This window comes from Cavia porcellus, unplaced genomic scaffold (assembly GCF_034190915.1).
Source record: "Cavia porcellus strain 051 isolate PalLab524CR breed Dunkin Hartley unplaced genomic scaffold, mCavPor4.1 scaffold_9, whole genome shotgun sequence".
NCBI lineage: Eukaryota > Metazoa > Chordata > Mammalia > Rodentia > Caviidae > Cavia > Cavia porcellus.
The window spans coordinates 66,918,691-66,945,745 of record NW_026947492.1 but is presented as its reverse complement, the minus strand read 5'-3'; the positions used below and the strand labels follow the sequence as shown (position 1 = coordinate 66,945,745).

Here is a 27,055-nt window from a genome sequence, read left to right as displayed (position 1 = left end):
AATTTATGTGTTAGTATATAAAATGTTCATAGGAAATCAGCTGATTCAGTGAGTGTCAACTTTAGAAATATTAACTGTTATCTTATCGCACAACTTTCCTGTAATCTGGTTTCCCTAAATTCTCATACTGTACAGTAAGTGTCATGATTCAGAAACGATATTCCCCAGGCCTTCAAAAGCTACCTTGATGAAATATAGCCAGCTCTTTTCATGCTCAAGAGAGAATATGCATCCCTTGGGACTCTGCATTGAAACAGTGAAACTAAGCAGAATTTTGGTGTGAATAACAAATCAGGCTAAGATGCTATGATGTTTTAAATAATTATAACTGTTTATTAAGGCCCAGTGCGCTTTCTCATTGGGTACTGATTGAAGCCTTATGTTTAAGCTCATAAAATTGTATAATATACACCTATATTTTTCACAGTCAATAAAGTGTTTCAGAAACAATTTATACTCTGTACTAAAAGTGAAGAAAAGATGAAAAAGAAACTTGTAGGTAATCTATATGATAATCAAAGTAATCCTAAAGGGAGCCAGTATGACCAGTAAATCACAGTATTGGAATGAGTGCAGAAATCAAACAACAGGATGTTTGAGGAACATATGAAAACCTATGAATTGCATTTCAAAGAGTAGATGCGTTTATAGTGAGTCAATCAAAAGCCAGTGTCTCTAATTTTTCCTTCTTTATGGCTAAGTAGGTCTCCATTGCATTAAAAATGCAGACTATTTTTATCCATTATTGGGTTGATAACCATTTGGTTGTTTCTAAGATTTATCTATTACAAAAGTGCAATTATAACAAAGATGCATATATATCACTGAGGTATGATGTTCTTAAATCTTTTGCATAGATACCAAGAGGGAAATAGCTGGGTCAAATGGGACCTCTCATCCTTCTCTGTAAGGGCTCTCCACACTGAGGAAGAGTAGTTATATTAGTCTACACTCCAAACACCATTGGAAAGTTGTACTTTTTCCCCTACAGCTCCAAAAAGGTTTTTCTTTTCTTTCTTTCATTTTTTTTTCCTTTTGGTAGATTTCTTGATAGTAGCTATTTTTCCTAGTGAAATGGAATCTCTGTGGTGTTTTTCTATTTTTTTTCTTTACTTTATTTTTTTTTGTATCAGGAATCAAACTGAGAACATCTCACTTGAGAAGCAGGCACTGGGCTGCTGAGCTACACCACCGACATTTCTCAGTGTTGTTTAATTTGTGTCTCTGCAGTGACCTGTGATGTTATTTGCCATTTGTGCTTCTTCATCTGAAAAGTGTCTATTAATTTCACATGCTCATTTTTAGATTGTGTTGGATTGCCTAGAACCTGAATAACAGTTTTGGAAGGATGTCATTTTTACTGTGCTGGGTCTTCCTACCTGAGAGCAAAAAATATCTTTCCATTTTCTTATATTCCTTTCTATTTCCTTTTTCAGAGACTTATAGTTTTCAATGCTCACATATTTTACTTCTTTTGTTAGATTCATTTCTAAGTATTTCATATTGCATGTATTTGTGCATTTCTTTAGTGTTTTTTAATAAGGTTGTCTAAGTGTTTATCAACTTTATCAATTTTATTTAATCTTTCAAAGAAACAATATTTCGTTGATTTTGATTTTTTGAATTTTTTTAGTCTCAATTGCATTGATTTGTGCTCTGTTATTTGTAATTTACTACCTCATTCAGGTTTCCAGCTTGATTTCATTTTCTAGAAGTTTGAGAATCAATATTAGGTTGTTTACTTGAGCTCATTTTTTATATGAAAAATCACTACTAGAAATTTTCTTCTTATGACTGCTTTCATTGTATCTCATAAATTCTGGTAATTTGTATCAGCATTATAATTTAATTATAGATACTTATAATTTAATTCCATAATTCTATCTATGTCACATTGTTTATTCAATATGGTATTTTTCAATTTCCATGGATTTATGGAGTTTGTGGCTTCTTTGGATTGCTTTTTAATTTCTTTGCACTATCATCAAATAAAATACATGGAATAATTTAAATAGCTTTACAATTACTTAAGCACATTGTATGGAATATATATGGTCTCTTGCAGAACATTCCATGTGCTACTGAGAATTTGTGTTCTGATGTTGTGAGTGAAAATCTGCAGACATCTACTAAATCAATGTGTTCACAGACTTGGTTCAGTTGTGTTATTTCTTTGTTGAGGTTTTTGTGTAGTTGATCCGTCTATTTGTGGCAATGGGGAATATTTTCCCCATTAGAACTGTGTTACTGCTTGTTTTTCATGTCCATTAATATTTGAGTTATACAATTTGACATACATCTATTTGGCGAATGTGTATGTTTATCATTGTTATAACTTTTCAGAAATTTCTTAACTAATATTAAGTGACCTTTATTTATTTATCTCTTTTGACCTGTCTTGGCTTGAATTTCATATTATCTGAAAAGAGTACCTACCCCAGCATTTTATGGATTCCTGTTATGTCTAGTATTGTTTTCCATGCTTTGAATTTCAGCCTATGAATTTCCTTTTGAGTTAAATGTGTATCTTGAGTTAAATGTGCATCATACTGTTTCATCTTGTTTCTTGACCCAATCTACCAGTCTGTTTCTTTCAATTGGTGACTGACACCATTTGCACTGATGGTTATAACTGACATGTATTCACTCGTCCTTGTCATATTATTATCCTGTTATTGATTCCTTGTATTTCTCTTTTTAAAAAATTACTTGCCATTCATTGTGGCTTGTTTCTAATGGTACTCTTGGAATTATCATCTTTCTTATATCCTTCTAGAATATCTTTCAGAGCATTTTGTGTAGCTGGTTTTGTAATCATGAATTTCTTCTGCTCTTCCTTACTGAAATACTTTATTCCTCATTAATCCTGAAAAATAAATTTTCAGGATATCAATCTGGCTTGGATGTTGTTTTCATTTAGGTGTTGAAATACATTACTCCAAGCTCTCTCTAACTTATGGGTGTGTATTGAGAAGTAGGCTGTAACTGTAATAGGTGATTTGTTTCGTCTCTATAACATGTTTTAATATTCTATTTGATGCTCGGTTTTTGTAATCTTGATTATTAAATGTTTTGTTGTAGATTTATTGAGGTCATAACTAATGTGAGTGCTATACGTCTCACTTATCTGGGTGTCAAATTCTTTTTTTTTCCTTTCAGGAATGTTTTCTGCTACTACTTCCGTGACAAAATTGTTTTATATCATTGATCTTAACTCTTGCTTTTTCATTGACTCCAATCTTTCTTAAGTTGTTCTTCGTATCATTTCATTTGTTTTTCATGGTCTTTCAATATTTTTAAGAAAGAGCTGTTTCTTTGTGTGATTGATAATGGTAATCCTGTCTTCTAGGTCTCTTATTCTAACTTCACTTTCTCTCATTTTATGTAGCAAACTATTATTGGAATTTTAATTTCCTCAATATTTCATAGATAAATCTATGAATCTGTTCCATGGATTCTATAACTTTTATAGGTTGGCCACTCATAGCTTGCAATATTTTCCTATGAATATCTTTTTTTCTTTTAGTTTACACTTATTTTGCTGATCATGTACTTCATTATGTTTGGTATTGCTGGTTTTCACCTGTAAAATTATTTCTTATCTGATTTCCTCAATAGCCTCATGTTTGTGCTTTTTTAAAATTTCTGCTGCAGTGTCCCATAAAAGTTTGTCGGCAGGTTCTGATTTTCTGTCTCATTGTCCCCTGGATTTGTCTTGAATGGACTGGAAGTCTAGGGCTGCATTTTGCTTCTATTCTTGTCATTTTATATTTTTATTGTATTTTTTTCTACTTTGTTCATTGTATTTTCTTATGACATCTTTGGCTTTAGTATGAAGCCATCCCTAGGAACGGTCTATTTCGCTGAGGTCTCTTCTCAGCTTAATTGGCCGCTGTTATTTGTGTCTGTGCCAAGATCTTATTTTGCCACTTTATTAGGGATGAGGAGTTGCTTCTGTTTGGCTCAGCACACAGTTCCTTGGTTCTAGATAATGTAGATAGTTATGACCCTGGATTATCACGGTGTTTTCACACAAGGATGAAAAGGTAATTATAAGTAATGGTATCCTCACGAAGGTAGTACAATTAACAATTACAATATCACAAAGCAAAGGCTAAAAGCTGACATGTGGTAATAGCTAATGTGATTTCTCTAATCATAGGATCAAGATCTATATTTGTACCACAACATCCAACATAAACCAGGAACTTGCACATAGTGAATTTACCCTTGATACAGTGATTGATCCTGTGAGAAAGGGGAATTTAACAGGGACAGGGGATAAAATAGAGAAATGATTAAAGAGAAACATATTAAAAGCAAGGCTGGGGGACACAGGATGATTTCCCAAACTTTGGAAATTTCATAAGAGGCCAGGAGACAAAAGATTGAAAGAGAAAGTAAACCAGAAGGCCTGAGACAATGTCCATTCACATGAAAATATCTGAGAATGAAGAAAGATCACTGAGGAAAGAGAGAGAGAAAAGGCAGAGAAAAAAACCCATAAAACAAAAGTCAAAACCTAAAAACACCCTCCATAAAGAAATGAAATTTTAAAAAAATGAAAGCAAATTTCAAAAAGGAAAATAATAATAATAATAATAATAATAATAATAATAATAATAAAATAAAAATATTCCCAGTACTGTATTAATTCCCTAATAAGAGCTGGCATCTGGACCAAGTAACTCTATCTAAACTCTGCAGTAAGGTTACTGCTGGGCATAGGGCTGACTTTGGCCACACCATTGAATATTGTCATGAATTGTTTCCAGGACAAGGGCAATGCTTTTGACCCAAGGCCAACTGAGGCTGTTTGCGCTTTTGTCCAAGAGCAGGAGTGTGCTTCCAATTCTTTGTAATTGGCCTTATTAAATGGCTTTTGGTGGCCACCAGAACACCCTCTGCATGGTACCAGCTTCTAATTATCATCAAAATTCCCCCAAGTTCTGTCCAAACTCATCTCTCTTTTTTTTTCTCATACTGGGGATCAAACTCATGACCTTGTGCTTGCCATGCAGGCACTTATACCACTGAGCTAAATACCCAGCCTTACTGTACAAGTTCCAACAATCTACTATGACGGCAAAAAAAGTGCTGTTACATATGCATCAATTTAAAATTTATGGATTTTTTTCTGTTTGTCAATATTTTTAAAATTTATTTTAAAGAGATTAAGACAAAACAGGACATAACAGAGCACATCAGAACAGAACAATTTAAGCAACACAGTATTTCACCAGAAGGCAAACCCATAATTAGCAGTAACTACCACAATGTCTCTTTCTTTGAAATATTTGAGCATAACTTCATATACAATAGTATCAAGCATAACAAAATAATATAAAGACATTCAAGAGAATGAGAGTATTACAGGGCTTTCAGAACCAAATAACAGAAAACATACAATGGCACTGTATTAGCTCATTTTCCATAGCAAATTTGTTTATACTTTCACACATGATACAATCCAATAAGGTACAACATGAGACAGCCAATGGGAACAGACGAGCAAGAGCATGGTAGGACTTCAGAGTAAGATGATATTATATCAGTAATGGTATTGTAATGACTTGTTTCCCTCAAATTAGCTGTTCATACCATCACAGATAATAAAATCAAAAAACCAGGAAAAACACATTACAACTGCGATCATTATAAGGCTTCAAAACAATGTAATAGGGAAACATAATTACCCTAAACTCTTATGTGGTCTTACAAAATAGTAAGAGTACATAAAATTTATGTTTTAAAGTATAAAGATAACATTAGACAACATTATATATAGTTAGAACATTATATATATATATATGTTTCAAACATATATATATGCATGTATGAGTAAGTACACATGTTTACATATGTATATACACGTTTGTGTGTATATATATATGATAACTATCAGTGAGACAGGATGCTGATAAAAAGTAAGACTTCTTTCCATTTCCTTTGAGTAAAGACTTCAAGGCAGTCACATTACTTTCCTAAAATTGTAATGAATTTGTCGTACATCAGATCCTTGTTGTGAATAGGTTTATTTGTCATAGATATAATATACATAGTATGAATATATTATAAACATTTAAACCTTGTAATTTACTTGTGTCACAAATTCAGAGAAATTTATATGAAAGTAATAAGAAAGTGATAACTCATGTACATTTACTTCTAAGAGTGCCAATGTTGACAAGGCTATGAACAAAAGCAAAACATTTCAGTACAAGTAATAATACTGGTAATACCTATCTTGTATTCATTATAAGTAATGACAGAGAGAACATGCTAGTAATTACTTTGAAACACTACATTATCAAGTACTCTACCTCATTCCTAATCCATGCATTAATAACTGACTATATTTATCAAATGAAGGATCTAAGGTTTAAAAAACACTTATAGCATTAAAGAAAAAATTAAGACTGAACCTAAATTTTTTTAACCATTAAAATCATATAAAGAATGACAAGACAGTGGAAAAAATAATGACAAAATAACTCTTGAAACAAGTCAGAAAACACACAGAGCTATGAAAGGAAAAACAAGCAACTCTTCTATCCACAGGCTGTAACTATAAAAATAATTTATACAATGTTATAAAATTAGCTCCTAGTTATTAAAGTAGGATTTTTAATTTGAGTAATATTTATTCACAGAGTTCATTCTTTTTCTTCTGTATTTACATTTATTTTCACAATTTTTTATCTTAGTGCACATTACTTTGCTCCTAATTTTATTACCCTTTCTAAGTTTACGTGTGCTCATTTCTTGTATTTTATCAGATAAAAGGGTTATTCAAAATTAACTGTTGTTCTTCAAACCCAAACCACATTTGGAACATCACTACACAAAGTTTTATAATAAAGTATTTGTTTTCCATTCATTGATCTCCACACTCCATGTCCTTATACATTTGTAAGTTCTTAGTACAATTGCATAATTGTATGTATTAAAATCTTTATGATGAAATCACAAAATATCATTATATATTCTCTGGGGAAGAATGAAAATAACAGAAATTACTAGAAATGGAAAAAAAGGGAGCTAGCAATGCAAAGTGAAAAGATACTGACACTGGCAGACTTGGTGATCAAAGAGAAATACAGAAACCACCATTAGAATGACATTGGTTGGACTGTGTGCAAAATATGGCTGATATACTAAGACCTATTTTGAATGCACAATCAGTCATCAAAAATAACATAGAAGATTCCTGGTAGGCTGTTATTTGCCATACCAAAATTTAGGCTATCACTTTCTGTACAAAAAACATACCTAAAAGAAAAACAAAATAAATAAATATTTCAGTCAAGCATTTTTAACATTTATAATGTTATAAGGCATTTCTCTGCTGAAAAGATCAATTTAGTATGCATTAGATGCTATTGCTTTTGATTACTTAAGAACAAAATTCTCTTCACACGATCATAGATCTGCTTGGTTCTAACTCCATAGATGATAGGATTAAGCATTGGAGGGACTACTACATAGAGATTGGCCAGGAGTATGTGGATATAACGGGGGACATTCCTGCCAAAGCGATGGGTCATGAAGGAAAAGAGGGCAGGTGTATAGAAGGCAAGGATGACACACACATGAGACCCACACGTGCTGAGGGATTTGAGTCGGGCTTCCTGAGATGGGAGACGGAAAACAGCACAGAGTATCTGAATATAAGACAAGGCGATTGCTACAATGTCAAAAACCAAAATTGAAATTGCACCCAAGCCATAAATGATATTGATCTTGATACTGGCACAAGACAGGCGAGCAAGACCCATGTGCTCACAGTAAGTGTGGGGAATGACATGATTCCCACAGAAGGGTAGTCGCAGTATGAGAAAAACAAATGGGACTACAGAAAGAAATGACCTCACTAGCACACCAAAACCAATCACAGAAACAACCCTGTTGGTGAGAATGGTGCTATAGCGGAGTGGGTTGCAGATGGCCACATAACGGTCATAAGCCATCGCCAGGAGGACTGCTGACTCCATGCCAGTGAAGTTGTGGATGAAAAACATCTGAGCAAGACAGGCATCAAAAAGTATCTCTGTGAAGTTAAACCAGAAGATTCCAAGCATCTTTGGGATGGTAGCTGTTGAGAGGCCCAAGTCTATTGTAGCTAACATTGCCAGAAAGTAGAACATAGGCTGATGTAAGCTGCTCTCAGCCTTGATCACTGACAGGATTGTGAAGTTCCCTATGAGTGCAATCAAGTATACACCACAAAAGGGAAAGCCGATCCAGAGGTGAAGAGTTTCAAGTCCTGGAATCCCCAGCAGTAAGAATGAGGAGGGGTGAAATTGGGTGTCATTGGGAAAGAGCATCCTACTTAATAACACATAAAGTGATGTTCTTACTTGTGTATATTCATCAATCTGTAGGCCGTCAGGTAAAAGAGTAAGTAGAGTTGGAATCTAAAAGAAAAAAAAAAAAAGATTTACTGCACTATCCATATTTATTCTTGAACACATTCACACAAATAGAGATACATACAAAGAACGCTATGAAAAATCACCTACTGAATGACAAGATCTTAGAGTACATTATGCTGTTTAGTTTTTCAAAATTTACCAACTACTTAAGGTCTTAGTGGCACACACCCGTAATCCAAGCTCTCTGGGAAACAAAGGAGAATTGCAAATAAGATAGACCCTAACATGGACAATTTATCAATTCAGCAAGAACCTATCTCAAACTAAACATACACACACACACAAACGCACTCACACACAGACTCTCACACACAGCCTAATGAGTGAATGAATTGATTCAGAAGTAGATAAGAGTGAGACCCCGTCTCTAGAACACCACACACACGTACACATGCACACACAAAGTTGTACGTAATGTACTCATCTTTGTTAGGTCCTTCATTCTCTAATAATTTGTAACAATTTTATATTTAATTCCATACATATGTTACCTCAATACCTACTGCTTTAGTGATAGTCACTGATCATCACCTACACAATTTACTTTCACTTAGCCACAGGGATTCACCAGGAAACCCAGGGAATCATTTCTGTTCACTCTACTTTGCTATATGGTAAAACAAATGGCATATACAAGAAGGGTATTAAATTATTAATGAGCATTATTTTAAAATTTTAATTAAAAACATCAAAACATTACCTAAAAGATGAAAATTATTCGATTCTTTAATATTAATTTATCTTAAAATAACAAAGTAACATTTACTGATATACCTCCTACCACTTGAAAATTGGTGACAGAACCCAGGCCCTATCTTAAGTAACCTCTTGAAAAATAAAATGGGCCTCAAATACTTTACAGTGTCATCTAATGGGTGAAGACCATTTGTTTACTAAGCAAGGAGAAAGTACATCGCAAAACAGTGAATGTCAGGAAACTTTTCAGTAATAAACACAAAGCCATACTTTATCCAAGGCATGAAATAGAGACACAGCCCATCCACATATATTCACAGATATAATCTCCTTAAACTGCACATCTGTTTGAATTCCAGGATCAATATCCATAAGCACAAAGGAACCATGACTTCAGTAGTTTAGGAAACAATGCTAATAAATTTGAAAAAATACTGGATACAAAGACAATATAGTCAGCATTTCAGCATATTAAAAGTAAAGAAATTTTATAAACTTAAAGTTACCTAAACCTACACTTTTTAAATATTTTTGTATCTTTAATAGAACATTGAAAGGGTTGCATTTCAAAGCATTTTGTCTTTTATTGTCTATACTATTTCATGATAAAGGTTTTTTATCATTTGTATCACTAGAGAAGTGATAGTGATTAAAAAACCATTTCAGTAAAACACTGGATTCTTATTCTATAAGTATTGATATGCTAGAACCAAAGAAGAGGTTCTACATTACATATACAGTGGACAGGGGAGTTTAAAATGGTCAGCGAAAAGGAACTCTAAAGCAGAAATAGCAAATATTTGAAAAGAAACAAAGCCAAGAACAAGAGAGATTATTTGGAGGATACACAAGGTGGAGCACTCATTAGAACATATTTTTCTTCAATATTTTGTTTTTAGAATATTGAATACTTTTTAAAAAATGTGACACAGGAAACCTAAGAGTAAGTATAGGACACTTTCACACATGGAAGTATTTTGTGTGATATATCAGTGCAGGTAACAATGGCAGAATGTATATTAAAAAGAAACTTTCTGTTTATCAAAATGACATCTATGAAAAACAGGATACTAGTCAAACAGTGTTAGAAGTAAAAATATCGTTTTCATCTGAGCACAATTACAATATAAATTATAGCAGAAAAAGAAACTTTTAGCTAACAACTGTGTGACTGATAATTTTAACTGTATTTCCACTGATATACACAAACAAAAATATATTTATCAATGGAGAAGTCATAAATAAAGGAAAAATAAACTATTTCATTTATTATGAATATGAGAGATAGCATCATAGTCTGAATTACAAATAAAGCATGGAAAATTGCATACCTTAAAACTAATATTCTTATGCTAGCGTGAGGCACTGCATGAATAGCTAGTTAGATATACTGACAGTGACTTGGACAACATATAGAAATAACTGTAGGACGTACACCAAAATGAAATTTTGTACTTCTCAGTTATACATCAATACCAGTCTGAGACTGTCTATATCAAGAATCATAACAGTGTCATCATTTTCTAACCCCCAAAATTTTAAATTATGATTAATCTAACTTTTTAAAATCAATACACTTGTCTCTCACAATGGAACTTGTTCAAACCATTTTTATCTATTTGCCTGACTGCAACCCAATGTGTTGTGTTACACAGAATCATGAGTTCTGGGGAAAATCTAATACTTACTTTATTACTGCAGTCAAAAGCAAGTAAATAAGCATTTTCTGTTGGCTGCGTCACATTGCACAACTATTTTAACATTTTTGGGCCCCAATTTCATCTACAATGAGGAGATGGTAATGATAAAATTCTCCACAAATATCACTAGATTTAAACAGGCCATAATTTTAAGAAACTTTAAGGTATATTCCAGAGATATCATGCTATGCATTATATCTTAGATATCAGTAGACTGAGTTTCACAAAATTTACACCAAGTAGGCACAGGCTAGTATTCAAGGGGTATAAGTAGTATTACATGACTCTTCCTAGTGATAAATCTTTTTCATCTAAGCTTCATCTTTTGACTTCTTTCCCCAAAGTTTTTTGTCTGATCTTTTTCTCTTCTTCTGTGCCTCTGCCCTTTTGTCTTTCCCTACATTCCATGGAACACTTATGAAAAGTGAGACAGAAAAGACTCACCAGACTGAGCCTAGGATAGAATCCTGTTTCTGTTTTTTTTTTTTTAAGCCCATCCTGTTCACTTTTTATGTGATTACTTCTCGTTGCTTCGCAGACACCTGAAATAGAATATTCCCTAGAGATGTTTTGTACAACCAAAAAAAAAAAAAAAAAAAATTCTCTGAGGATCCACTTGGAAGTGTTTTCTTGACTTAGGAAGGGTCAAGATTAAGGCACCCACATTGCTAAGAAATCTATGGGTCAGCAAAATGGCAAAACAGAGGCACTCAGCATTTATTACCTCTCACAATCACTGATTATTAACCATGCACAGAAAATAATTTTGTGGTGGCTCTGCCATTCAAAGGAGTTGTGTTTACAATCTAGTGGGGCAAGAATAAGAAAAGGCACATTGAAATTTGTAAAAAGGAAAGTTTCATTTACTCATATGACACAGGGAATCCTTCTGCCCACTGACAGGAAAAACTGCTCAGATGCAAGGTCCCTTCTGTAGAAAGAAGGCTCAATGCACCATGTCTCTGTAGTGGGGCACCATTGGCCTTCTTAGAAAGAATGAATTTGTCATTTAATTTTGTCAGTTGGAACAACACGGATGTGCTTAACTGATACCAAGATAAACTGTCTTATCACAGAAAGACAAATACTATATGATGTTACCCATGCAATTAAAAAAAAATGTTCCCCTGAAGACGGGATACTGGAGAACAAAGGTTTAAGGACATAAAATTTTGGCTAAGCAGAGGAATAATTTCAAGAACTCTATGTTCAATAATGGCAACTATACTTCATAATACTCTATCATGCACTTGAAACTTACTTTAAAAAGTAGTGTTAACATTTATTGTTTCTGCTATTTTGAAAGACCTGCCTCAGTTACAAGAATGACATTTGTCATGAGCTTCACAAAAGTGACCAGAGAGCTGGACATTTTCCTGACTCTGCCTAACATGAATGTAAGTGTGTTTTAATTTCAGCCCCATCCAAATGCTCTACACTAGATTTTATTGTCTCACATCTCATGAATGTATCAATGCTGATATTTTTTCTCTGTAAAATATATTTTCCCAATAATTTATTTTAAGTGTCTAATCAGTTTATACTAATAATCCATGGAGGAAGGATAAACCTATCTGAAAATACAGGGTTTTTCATTAGAAAAGACAGGAGGAAAAAAGGGTTCTTGAATAGTAGACTAAGCAAGAACAAAGATTCAGAATAACAGAAAATTGGATTAGTTAATTTCAGGTAACTATTTCCTTGATGATGTAATCAAAGAGATTTTCTTTCACTTGCTGGCTGAGGTTGAGCTGTTTTTTTTTTTTTTCTGATTTCTTACTGTGCATATCCTATATTTAGGAGAACTTGGTCTGTTTGAGGATTTTCTTGTTTCACTTTGAATACTCACTGGTTATCCCAAGTGATTCAGTTCTGCATTTTGCTGATCTGTTAGTTCTTAATGCAGAAACTCACTCCAAAGCAATCTTCTCTCATGCATTTTAATTAACACGTTTTCAATAACTATATTGCACATTATGTATGTTATTTTACCATTTTCCGTACAAACCTCCTACATACAGAGCGAAACTTCCTCTTTTTGAAAAGGATGGGGAGTTGGTATGTTTATTCACTATCATTGGACTCAAAATCAAAACACTGAAACACATTCCTGCATGAAACTTACCTAAGCTGTTTCATGAACTTTGAATACTGTGATTATTACTAAAGAGATGGAGAAACAGAGACATACACCACCGAAGAGACAATAAAATGGATACTTTTTTTGGAGAGCTGAACTTGTAATTCAGAACATTGTCTTGTTTGACCTCATCTGGGAACGTGAAAGTCAGGAAGTTCAAATTCCTGGTAGTTTTTGCATGTTGCAAACAACATTGAATGAGCATAGATATTAATTTGAATGTGCAAATGCAGGTTAGAAATAAAAATTTATAATTTGAAATTATGCAAATCTATTGTATACATGCAGTTTATATAAAATGCACACTTGAGATACATAATTCTGAACAATTAGCATGGAGAATGTAATTATGCATAATTTTAAAATGTGAACTTTTATAATTAAATAAATTATGTGATTTACACAGAACAGTTTCAAAAACTATTTAAAGACCTAAAGGTGACTAAAATACATTCAAAACTAGCAGTAAACATATCTAGTTAAAAATATTAAATTACTAACAATATCAATTTTTATATGTTAATGTTTAGAAAAAATAAAATTCTCATCAAAATTCCATTCTTATTGTATCTAAATATTTTTATGAATTTTCTTTTTTATAAATCATGACAGAAATAAGGTATATATGACAAAAATGTTGATATGATATAAAATGTAAAGTCTGATACGATGTAGATATTCAAAATCATGTAATTTCAAAATATAAAATTAAGCCAAATAACAATATGGAAGATATTAGTGTTTTAATGATATTTTAATGTTAAACATAAAAAAGAGTATGTGAAACAATAAGATTATGTGACCAACAAATGTAAGATATAGTAGTTCTGCTGAAAGGCAGGCTGCAGAGATAGCTGAGAACACACACTCCACCCCATGTGATTTTTAAGGCTATAGAAGTTGTGTTATGAATCAAAATCTTAACTTCCAAATGCTTCTTTTCCTTACATCACAGGGAATCTATCACAATCCCTGTCAACAGGAAACTGGGGCACCTAGAAACAGTCTTTAACTGGGCTCCTTTGGGCAAGTGTAAGTCATGAGAGAAAGGAAGACTTGCTTAGGACAAGGATGTGCTCATTTTGATCCCCACAATTCCTGGGGAGGTAAAGCAGTGCACACTGATTCTCCTTATGCCAAGAACTATCTAAGACGCTCAGCAGACACATGAAGAATTTCGTGGCACCCTTAGAGCAGCTGCACTCTGAAATATAGGCCATGGCAACCTTTAGTAACTTTTTACTGGTATTGAACCTCTACTCCTCTATCAAATTTTATGACATTCTCTTGTACTTTCATTAAACTATCACTGACATCTCCCTTTGTTGTCTCCATCCTGAGCTTTTGTCAGTCTGTCAGGTTGCACTTCATACTTTTTTGTATATTTCTTCTTCATTCCACTGTTCATATCTCATAAACAATGACAGCTCTACTATTACAGGCTAAGACGGGGCAGTAGTTTTCCTTAGGAGGAAATTTGTTTATATAGTTATCAGTATAATTGTACTTCCATCTATACAAATGTATTGTTCTTCTTTGTACACATTCAATGCTAATAGAAAAGTCACATTAATGTTATGCTTTACTTGCATATCTGTGATGCAGTTCATAGAAGTACATTGTATGTCTTTTACATATGTTGAGAATGATTATAGACATGTTAGTAATTTTAAAATTTACTCTTGTTTTACTATTGGCAATTTCAATGATTCAGTTTTTAGACCATTAGAGAGTGTTTTACACTAAGAGTCACTTTACTTATTCCCAAATTTATGAGTGAAATTTTTCCTAGGGATGAGAAGTAGTTTAATTCAGTGAAAAATACTATTTTTAGTAGTAATGTTTTCTACAAAACTTTAATTAAAAGTTGCTTCAATTAATGACCCTTTTTATGTTGAAAACAAATTTTTACACTCAAGTAATATGAGAATAAAAAAATTATTATACTTTCTATCATTATCTTCAAAGTAGCTGCTCAGTATAAGACATAAACCAAAAGATTATAACAAAAAAGATGGCAATATTTTCCACCCCTAGATGTTCCTCTTTAACTCAAATCTTGTATCAATTTTGATTTTCCATTGGTAAAATATACTCTATGATTAATGTGCTATTCATCTTAATTTTAAATTTACACATTGTGAGAGAAAAACCTTAATTGCTAGATATTTACATTTACTTTACTCTTAATTTTTTCTCCATGAATTCTTGTCAAATATTCTCTACCAGGAAAATATGTTTATACTTGCTTAGAAATAAAAGTTTGAAAGACAGATGATTACTGTGTATAAGAAATGCAAGAAGTGAACCACAACTATGTTTAAATGAGGTAAGATTTGTTTTAGGTCAAAAAGAGTAAAATACGTAAAATCAGAAGTTCAAAGAATATCGCCATATATTTAATTACAGAGCAATATTTAAATGACAAAGTCTATTTATGTTAAAACTCCTCAGATGTTTTGTATAATAGTATCAAGTTTGAGGGTATAGGCAACTACTTTGAAGGCAATAAGATTCACTAAGATGCCCATTCTGGTTTGACTATTGTCTCCTTTGGAAGTCCTGTAATGTTTACAATGCCTAAGTTTTATTGGTCTTGTTCTCTACTGTTTTGTCCAACTTTATAATATCTAATGAGATAGACAATTCTTTTTAAGGAAACAAGAGACAACGTTGATAACCATTGTTGATAACCTTGTACTCTGTTCTACACCATGTGCTATGTGTACCCTTGGTTTTGACTGACAGCTTCATTTTGCCATATTTGACTGTATTCTCTCCCCCCCAAAAAAGTAATAAGAACTAAGGAGTAATAAAATCCAAAATGTGTAAATTTTGTTGTAAAAAAAAAAAGAGGGGAAAAAAAAGAGCTCTAACGGATATAACAGCAAGTGTGTTTGGGGGTGTTAAATAGCTGACTATATTAATGTTTTTGGATCATTGAACACAGCTGTTTGCAGTCTCCCTGTTTGAATGTCCACTTTGTATTCTTTGATACTGTGATTTGAGCAACTATTTCCAAGATGATAATATGTAATCTATTAACAGGTGATTTCTTACTCTTATTTTTTTTTGTAGTTCTGTATTACGTGTACCCTTACACTGCTTTGTTTTGTTTTGTGTTTTTCTCTTTTTCCTCTTAAATAAAATTTAAAAAAAGAAAAGAAAAGAAAAGAAAATGACTAGCAAGGGGAAAAAAAAGGCTTAGATCTAGAATAACGTCTTCAAGGAATATGAAAGGAGACATTCATCATTATGAATAATTAACTTATTGGGAGAAACTTTATTTTTGCTTGCATACAAAACATTCTTTCTACAGTTACCCACATAGACCTTCACATAATTATGGAAAACCATCACTATAATGATGCGTGAGGAATCTTTAATCAGCATGTGTGCTAAAAACTAAGTCTCTCACTAACCAGTTATTCAACTTTATGCAGATTACTAAACATTCCTGAATCAAAAGGATAAAATTTATATGTGTTAATATTTGAAATGTTCTTAGGAAATCAACTGATTCATTTTAATGAATGTCAACTTTAGAAATGTTAACTGCTATCTTATTACAAAATTTTCCAGTAACCTAGTGTCCTGAAATTCTCTTATTGTCCAATAAGAGTTCTGATTCAGAAATGACATTCCCCAGACATTCCAAAGCTACCTTGATTCATGTAGCCTGTTTTTTTTTTTTTTTTTTTTTTTTTTTTTTTGCTTAAAAGAGATTATTAATTCCTTGAGAATCTGAAGTTGAAAAAGTGAAACTAAGCAGCACTTTTGGGGTTGAATATACAAGACACGTTAAGAGGCTATAAGGCCTTAGATAATTACAAGTGAGTACTGAGGTCCAGTGTGCTCCACATGGCTCTGTGCTACTTCATTGGACACTGACTTAAGCCTTATTTTTCATTATCATAAAACTGTGTAGTCTTTGACTATGTCTGTAACATTAAACAAAGTGTGTCAGGAACTGTGCCTCTTCTGTTAAAATAAAAAAGTGAATAAATGATGAAGAAAAAAGAAAGGGAACCTGCATGAGTATCAACATGCTATTAATCCAATCTTAAAGGGAGGGAGTAAAATGAGCAAATTTCAATATGGCAGTGAGTGTGAGGATCAGATGATATAGATATCTGAGGAAAAGAGGGAAATTTATGAAGTACATTTGAATGATTAGAGGTTTTGTAGGGATGTCAATCCAAGCCAGTGTTTGACTAATTAGAATAATCGAAGGAGGTGGCGAAGCTTATGTGACAGGTTAGAGTAAGAATGTTGAGACAATGGCTTGAAGAAATCCAGAGTAGATGTAAATTCTGTGACCAAAAAGTGACATTAATGGAGCAGTGATTTATTTCCTAACACACTGTGCTAAGCACATCATTGTTGTTGTGCTTACATGTGTCCTCTGAAGATGTGAGTAAACCTTCTGATTCCACAAACATGGCAAACTTCTCTCTGTTATTTTTCTTATGTCAGAGTCATACTATGTTGCATGATATATCCGAAAAATTTTGGGGAGCTAGTAAAAAATATCAAATCTCTATTTAAAACCTGATTCTTTAATTTTTTATTTGTATCACTTTCTTCTCAATGAAATATAATAAATTTTTCATAAGATTGACTGAATTTGGTTATGGAAATCTTAACCTCATTTAGCATCTATACATTAACTTTATTGCACATTAAAATTTCATAAATCGATAACATGTCAATGTCGATATAATAAGAAAATATATCAAGATTACATGTGAGTAATAAAGACAGTGCAATCCACCTCATGAAGAGCAAAATTTTTGTGTCCTATATTCAGACATTCTCTGTGCTTTTACATGCTGAAATTTATAAGCCAGAATAATACCTGATTGTAAAATGATAAGACAATTTCTATCAGGTATTTATATTTATTGTATTTGTCTCAGAACTCACAGTTCATTGAATTTTGAATTTCATTTAGAAAATTTCAAAACTTAGCTATTGTTTCATTTGCTCCAGTGGAAACATCCAGCAAGAGAAACTAAAACCCTTGACTCTTGTGATGCCAGTCTATAGTAAAACCGATGCCCATTCATCAACCTTTATTTTCATTGGATTTCAGTCGTTGGAGGTTGCCCACATCTGGATCTCAATCCCCTTTTGTGTGGCCTACCGTTTAGACCTACTGGGGAACTCTTCTTTTCTCTTTATCATCAAGACAGACCCCAGCCTCCATGAGCCAATGTATCTGCTCCTCTGCATGCTGGCAGTTGGCTGACCTTGTGTGCACTACAGCTGTCCGCAAACTTCTCAGCCTCTTCTGGTTTCAGGATGGAGAGATTTGCTTGGAAGCCTGCCTCACCCAAGTGCTCCTGATTCACTCTTGCTCCACCATGGAGTCTGGCTTCCTCCTGGCTATGGCTTTTGACCGTTATGTAGCCATATGCAATCCATTAAGACACTCACCTATTCTCACATGCACTCTAGTTGGAGGAATGGGACTTGTTGTTGTACTACCAGGCACAGCACTTCCCAGTCCTCATCCTTTCCTGCTGCACTGGGTTCCCTACTGCAGAACCAACATGATGTCCCACACCTACTGCGAGTTCATGGCCCTCATCAAGGTTGCCTCTGCTAATACAAAATTCCACAGAGTGTACAGCCTCATTGTTGCCTTCATCACTGGCAGGGAGGACTTCATACTGATCCTTTGTTCCTGTGTCCTCATTCTCCAGCAGTGTTCCACCTCCTCCCCAAGGATGAAAGGCTCAAGCCCTTGGGCACGTGTGTCTCCCATGTCTGTGTCATCTTAGTGTTCAACACTCCAGCCTTCTTCTCTTTTCTCACACACAGTTTTGGGCACCATGTGGCTCCACACTTCCACATATGTGAAGGCAATATCTGTCTTCTTGTGCCACCCATAGTGACACTATTATTTATGGAGTAAGAACAAAAACAATGTGTGATAGGTTCCTTAAATTTTTCTCTTTTCTTAAACCTATAAATTAAATAGTTTTTGTTGAAGAGTAATAATTGACAAAACCATTATGTAATTTATTTTAGAAGAATATTATGTGTTCTTATTATTGCTTTGTTTTACTGCTGAGTTGTTTTAACTACTTGATGCAAAGTAATTTTTACAAAGAAAATTGTATATTTAAAGCAATAAAACAAGTTTATATATGCATTTGAAAAATTTTTCTGCATAAATAGTGAAATTAGTCTAAAATGAGAATCATTATTCTGATCAAAAATTATCATTTCTATACATTCAATTGTACTTTATATAAGTGTTATAATTTGCATAAATGCCTGATATTGTCATTCTTGAAAAATCTGAATCTGAATCTAATTGCAATTTTGATTTACAATAAAAAGCAATTTACAAACAATATAGCTAACTTTATTTCCTGAATATTTTAATACTTATTTTATAATTATTACCACATATTATTTATATATATTATCATGTTCACTATGACATTTCTTTATGTATATTCAGTGAGTTTTGACCCTAATCTCCCTTTGTATTACTTCTTGGCTACCTGCCCCCATGGACTCTTTCTCATTCTGTCATAAATTTACTTCTATTTTTATGTCTTTTTCCCCATTAAATCTCACATATGACTGAAAATATTCAATCTAATGTTTCATTTCTGAGTTACTTCACAAACATGATAATCTCCAGTTATATTCATTTTCCTGCAAAGACTCAATTTTGTTCTTTTTTGTGGCTTATGTAGTACATTTATTACCATGTCTCCTTTTGTGTGTGCCCAGGCTCTAACAAAATGTAACTAATTTCAATAGTGCTACTTTTATGAGTAAGCAGACCTTTCAATGATATGCTGATTGAATATTTAAGAATATATCCAGACGTAGTATAGAGAGATGTATCATATTTTCACTCTCCTTTCTCATTTTTGAGGAGTCCATATCATTTTACATGGTATCTGTGCTAAACATTTGTGTTCCCACCAACAATATACAGAGGTTCATCTTTACACACAACCTCACCAATGTTTGTTTTTTTTTTGTTTTTTGAGTTTTTTCCCCTCTTACAAAACCACGCTGATTGTGGTGAGAATCTCAATGCCGTTTGCATTCATACTTTCCTGGTGGCTAAATACATATTTTTTCATACATTCAATGCCAATTTTTACTTTGTAAAGAAGTATCTTCTAATTTCATCTATGCATTAATTGATTGGATTATTTGTTATTTTAGTGTTAATTTGTTGAGCTTTTTATGTTTTGGTTATTAATCTTCTGTCAGATGAATATTAAACATTTACTTTATTCTGTAGCTTTTATTTTTTCTGATCATTTCTTGAAATATGTAGAAGATTTTAAATTTTTGTAAACCCATTTGTCATTTCTTGCTATTATTTTCTGAGCTATCACCCTTTTGAAGAAATCATTGCATATGTTGGTATCTTCAAGAGTTTTCCTCTAATACTTTCACGGTTTACAGCTGATATTTAAGTCTCTGATTGATAGTAGTATAAAAAATAAAGACCTCATTTCAACCTTCTACAGGTAGATACTTGGTTTTCCTGGCACCAGTTGCTGTACAGGCTGTCTGTTCTAGGTGCATTTTTGTCTTTGTTCTATGTCTGATGGGTATAAATGCATGAGATTATTCCTTGCTTCTCTTCTATTTACTGCTTTATGTGTGTATTTTTCTGGCACTACCATGTTGCTGTTTTCTTAGAATGGCTCTAAAGTACATTTTGAAATTAAACATCAAGCAGTCACAGGGATTGTTCTTTTTGATCATGGTTGCATTGTGAATTTGAGAGTTAATACATGTCCATGTGAATTATGGGGCTTCCTTTCTAGTTCTGTGAAGAATATCATTGATATTTTGATGATATTCTATTAAATATCCAGATAGCTTCCAATATTGTGGGTACTTTCACAATATTGCACATACAATCCATAAATATGAAAACATTTTGTTTTTTTAATGTCTTTATTTTCTTTTTTATAATACGTTATAATTTTCCTTGCCAAGGACATTAACATTCTTGGTTACATTTAGCCCAGGTATTTCATTTTATTTTTCAGGGTATTATGAATGCATTTTTTCCTGATTTTTTTCTCATTAAGTTCCATCTTGAAGCATGATTTCTTCTGTATATTGGTTTTGTATAGTGTTACTTTATTGAATTTTTCAATTAAAAATAACTTTTTGAAGTCTTTTTGTGTATATGGTATCATAAAATCCACAAACAGAAATAATTTGACTTTCTTCTTTCTTAATTGTGTTCTTTTGATTTTATCTGCAAGTTGACTCCTCAGCCTAAATTTTCCAGTACTATACTGACCAAGACTCTTGAAATTGGACACCATTTTCTCCTTGCTGATTTTAGGGAAAATGTGGTTAGTTTTCAGTATGACACTGGCTGAGTCTGTCATATGTAACCATTGTTAGGCTGAATTGTAATTCTTCTGTCCTTAGATGTTCAGGATTTTTTAATGAACAGTTGTTGAATTTTATTACAGCTTTATTTCTGGATCTATTAGTATCATCATGTGATTTTTACCCTTTATTTCATTTATAAGATACATTTTATTTATTTATTTGCCTGTCTTAAACCAGATCTGCATTAAGATCTAAAATCAACTTTTCTATATGTATGATGCTTTAATATTATAGGGATTTAAATTTGCAACTGTTTTATTGAGAATTTGTTATTACATGTAAGCAAATGTATATGGGCTAATGTACATGATAATTGTGTATATGAATTCTTACTGACTTTTGGCAGCCAGTCAATGCAGAAAAAATGAAATCAGAGAAACTATCATCATATTTATCTAAATAGCTGTATCATAGAGGGTTAAAAGTATATAAACATTAATGATAAATGTAGATTCAAGTTGAATGTACTTAATCACGCCTATTCAATTAAATTTCACATTTTCTTTCAACCAGCATTAGACTTTCTAATACGTACTTGCCTTGTTCTATGCTAAGACTGACTGGAAAACATGAACTGGAGAAATTCCTTTCTTAATGAACTTAGTTGTTCAAAGTTAGTGTTTGCAGCTGTAATAACAAGTTAATGAAACCTTATTAAGCACCTTGTCTCGTTTCTAGTTTAGATACATGAAAATCTAAAATTAACTCATTATAGAAGACTTGTTTAGTTTTCACTTTAGACTTTATGGACAAAGAGTTAGAAACATTTTAAACAGAATAGATACTGTGCTTGAACAAGTGTCTCCTTTCTGTGCTGAGCAAAGAGATTTTAGTCTTCAAAGAAATCCTAAGAATCTGAGAAATTTCTAAAACACTTTTGGTTGTTTGTGAGGACCCTGTTATAAGCTCCTCAAACCATTTCCCTTTCAGAATTCTTCCTGACCTTTCATTTTCATTAGCGTTAACACTAGATAAGCTTGGTACCCTGAGATGCTGCTAAATCCATCACAGTATAATTCAGTTGAAGGGTCAAGTCAGATTTTGGTCACTTTGAAATAACACCGAGATAAATCTTTTTATAGGAAAAAAATACTTATTTCAGTTCACAGTTCCAGAGTTTTCAACCCATTCACAGCAGGCTCAGCCTGGAATGAGTCAGAATTCATTGGTGGGTGGGGACACAGTGCGGTGAAGTCATCCCTGTCATGGAAGCCAGGAAGGACAGAAGAGGCAAGTTGAAGGGTTTAAGGGCAAAATATGGCCTTCAGCGGTGTGCCCAAGGTCTTGATTCCTCCACATTCTGTCTCCTGAAGTTTATGCCACCTCCCTATAACCCACTGAACTATGAATTTAGCAACAGATTAATCTAATGACGTTGTAGTCTTCACGGTGGAGCCATCTCTGAAATATTCTGCCTCTACACACTGATACATAATATACAAGCCTTGAATATTGAAATGGTTTTGGCCCAGACAGGACACTGTAGCCAGAAAAGCCTCAACTGGAAGCAGGAAGCCCCTATCTCTCCTACCCCTAGGAATTTACCTGTGATACCATCTTCCCGCCCCTGGAAATTTACATATGGCACCAAACCTAGGACCAATGGGCTACCTGTGCATCCCTAATGCCCTCCTTAGGTTCAATCCCAAACTGAGGCTATTTACATACCCTCACACCACTTGTCCACCAGAGGGATAGCAGGTCGCCAGAGGTGGGGGGGGGGCAGTCATCTCTCTCCATGTTCTCAGAATAAAGGCCACTTTTTGTTTTATACTTCTCATATTTTGGAAATATTTTTCATCTTTTGGAGATAATCCTATCATTTGGTGCCTTGAATTGACTGGCAGGTGATTGACTCTTGGGACACACCCAGTTGAGTCCCCTAGCTGATAATTAGATAACATCCTGGATTAATTCCGAGCTTTTTCCTCTCCTGAGACATCCTTGTCACCATCCGCCTGCACTCAGCACCAGCCAGATTGATTTCAGGTGAGCACTTCCTGAAAACTCTTGGCACTAGGCAGCCCCAATCGACTGTTCCTCTGGTTCACATGGGTCTGTGCATTTTCACATCCTTAGGACAGCCCAGGGCAGGGTTCTTTCTGGGCAAACCTGTGTCCACACTCTATAAAATCTCTCACATTCTTTGGTTTCGGATAGCCCAAAGCAGAGATTTTTGTACCGCCCACACTGAAAGGACCGCCTCACTTCCCTTAAAGCCTCACCCTTTCAAGGGCAAAACTGTTACTGACCTCACGTGGGCTCCACTCATAAATCACTCAGTGACAACTGTTGGGACTGTAGCTGCCTTGTGGTGCCACACATGAGTGATGGCTTGTTCTGGACCACTAGCTTATTTCTTGCCTGAATCAGTCATGGGAAACATATTTTCTAACTCCCAAAAGGCACGTTTACAATGCCTAATTTCCAATTTATGTACTCTAAAAATTAAAAGTACCATAAAAACTAAAGAATTAACTTTTACTGCCAGGCGGTCTGGCCAACCTACCCACTTATCACCAAACGTTGGCCCAAAGAAGGAACATTTGACCCCTGCATTCTCAGGAATTTGTATGATTTCTATTAGGCCGGCAACAAGTTATTAAAACTCTGTTATATTCAGACCCTTGTTATTCTGAGAACACGCCTGTCTCTCATTAAGTCTTGTGCTCCTGCTCAGATAATTTTAGCTAACTATACTGCACTAAAAACTTTTCCATCCTGCCATCCAGTGTTTTCCCGGCCGCTGCCTGCCTACCCCCAAACTCATTGCCTGCCTTTACCTCCCACTGGACCGATCTCCCCTCCCCCTATGCCAGATTCTCTCAGCTGTTCTGGTCTCAATGCATCGCAGTTACCCCCCTCTCTGCCTTCCAGGACCCTTAACTCTCCCAGCAGCTCTAATCCCTCTGTTAGTGCTTCCTCATTCTTCTCCTGAGAATTCTCTATCCCCTATAGCTTTCTCACTGCCCGCCTACCATACTAAGTCTGGATCGCTGTATCCTTCCAGCAGGCCATGGGATTTTCCAGCTTGTGCCAGGAACAGTCGCCATGTTGCAACCCTCTGCCACATGGCATGGTGCCACCATGTTCAGGAGGGTCACATGGCGGCAGGGTGCAGCCACGTTTTGGGTCACATCACAGGGTGCCGCCATGTTCCCAGGACCCTCACTGTCAATGGGTGCTCCCTTGTGGCTCCTCGTGTGAACTGCAACAGCCGGCCTGTTGCAGTGCACATGATGCTTCATTATGCTGCTGACAGCAATCCTCTTGCTGCAAGGCACACAAAGAGACACCATCTGCCTGTGTTTCCCAGGGTGACAGGCAGCAGCTCTGTAGCAGCTCTACAGATAATTGCTCACATGCATCTACCAGATGGATGGCTGCCCAATGGCCCTCTGCTCCGGAATCTTCTCCTCAGGTTCTGCCACCACTTCAGGAGCAAGCTGGCCAAGAGGGACTTGTTAACATCCATGTGCCTTTTTTCCCTTTCTGATCTATCCCAGATCACCCATAAATTAGGTAGCTTCTCTGTTAACCCACAGAATTATATCAGGCAATTTGAATTTATTACTAATTGTTATGACTTACATTTTAAGGATGTTTATGTGATTCTAAATACCACTCTCAGCTCACAAGAACAAAATCATCTGTGGCAAGCAGCTCCAGAAGAAGCTAATCACAGACATAAGGTAAACACCACTGATAATGACCCTGGGCCTATAGCTGTGCCAGAGCAGGACGAGCATAATAACTATAACAAACTTTTAAAACAGGTGCAGGAGGCTAATAACAACCCAGCTGTGTTCCTAAATTGGCTTTCCAATCCTCGCACCCTGCGAGCAGTTCCAGCTTCCTGCACTGCATAGGGCCTCCCAGCCCCTCCCCCATGCGCCTTCCCAGCCCCTCCCTCCCCATGGCACTATTGTCACCACCACCTTTCACGTTTCTGGGGGCAGTCCCTGCCCTCCCATGCGTGCTACGTCCCGACGCTCGCATTACCCCCACGCTGGGTGTGCTCTGCTGGTGTGCTGTGAAACAGCAGCTCAGCAGCTCCACTCAGGCAAACTTATTTTACATTTTGCCTCCGTTTAAGAGATGCTATTTTTTATTACAATTCTCAAACCATTTAATCAAGGTTACTGGCCACCTGATAATTTTACCAGCCTTCTTTATCAATCAAAGCCTTTTTTGTTAAATATATAATTCCACACAACACCCTAAAAGCAATATGCCATCCAGATAAAGCCTCCTCTCTGATCTAAAATGCCAATATTAAATGCCTCATACTTACTTAATTCTACTGTAGTCCAAATCACAAACAAAAAGGCAAAACTTGACCTTCAAACCTTAGAGAGATGTTAATATGGTTTTTCATATTTTTAACACTTTTGACACTTGGAGTTCTGAGGCAGGTAAACCTACACAAGGTGGAGCTGCCTGCCTCCCCCCATGCTCAAATGCAGCAGAAGACTTTGAGCAACAAAATGCCCCATCCTGGCATTCCTTACTCCAGGGCTGCTGGACTGTCCTAGCCACCAGAGAGTGGGTAAGCCATCCTAACTTCTAGCCCTCACAGAAAATGTCGACACTCCCAGATTCATTGCTGACAAAAGTTGCTGCCGAAGACTGAGGGGGTTCAGGGCAACAGCAGCCCCCTTTAAGGTGTCTGTCTCAGAGTCCAAGTCTACTAAAGTCTCAAGTAAGACATTTCTCTATATTTGTGGACATAGAGGCCATATATACAGAGTTCTTCCTGAGTTTTCAGGCTGCTATAATAAGTCCTCAAACTCTGTGATGGGGAATTGATGGTCAACCTATGCCTTTTATAAACAGGGCCTTTTTGTGCAGGTCCCAGTCCTAAATCTTAAAATGCTTTTTATGCAGGCTGACTTAGACACACTGAGGGCTCAACAGCTTCCACCTATTATTGCTAGTAAACCTCTCCTCAGTGATACAAGACCACCCCCTTCCTTTCATATTTATCAATTTCTCAGGTAACCCTAATCAAGAATGATAGATACATTTTGTCTTCTCACTTTGCTTATACTTTTTCACGATACATAAGAGCCTTTCCTACAACCAGGTAAACTGCTGATACAACCAGGTTACAATGACCCATGCCTAAATAGAAGTTGCTAGATTGCCATCCTGGTTTCACATCAGTCAGACTAAGAGGTGCGCTTCCAGCCCTAAATCTGATCATTCTGAGTGGTCATCTCATCTTCTGTTGCCCAACCATCTCTGTTTCACAAAGGCATCGCAACCAAAGTTAACAGGCTAAGCCATGTTTTGATATCCACTTTGGTTCCTAATTTCTTACATTCTATTAATGATCATTTTTACTGCAGGACTCTTGACAGTCTTTCCTAAAGACTCCCACATCATGTGTAAGATAATCTTCATAATGTTCTATATGATAACAGTCGCAGTTCTTTCTACCCTCAGCTGTCTTGTTAAATGTGACATCCCTAAAAGCCTAAACCCTTACTTTCGCTATACTGGTACAGCCACTGCCTTCCCTGCTGCCCCTATTTTTTCCAGTTCAACTCATGGACCAGAGACAAGTTTTATACACCTACTGTCTTAACGTTTATGCTTTCAGGTGGGGGAGTAATCACCTCTCATAACATCATTTCTCCTAACCTCACACTTAATTTTAAGAATTCTGCCTTACCGTGGAA

The 27,055-nt window shown here is 35.0% G+C and overlaps 1 protein-coding gene and 1 pseudogene across 1 annotated transcript; one reads left to right on the top strand and one right to left on the bottom strand.

Moving 5' to 3' along the window:
• Positions 1-7,379: 7,379 nt before the first annotated feature.
• On the bottom strand, positions 7,380-8,426 carry LOC100712627 (olfactory receptor 52E2-like). Its single transcript, XM_013147600.3, has one exon. The coding sequence runs from the start codon at positions 8,325-8,327 to the stop codon at positions 7,380-7,382; it is 948 nt and encodes a 315-aa protein (XP_013003054.1). The 5' UTR covers positions 8,328-8,426.
• A 9,580-nt stretch (positions 8,427-18,006) lies between these two features.
• LOC106026586 (olfactory receptor 52K2-like) lies at positions 18,007-18,953 on the top strand (annotated as a pseudogene).
• The last annotated feature ends 8,102 nt before the right edge of the window (positions 18,954-27,055 follow it).

Coding starts and splice junctions, on each gene's coding strand:
- LOC100712627 (XM_013147600.3), bottom strand. CDS start 8,327: ATGCTCTTTCCCAATGACACCCAATTTCACCCCTCCTCATTCTTACTG.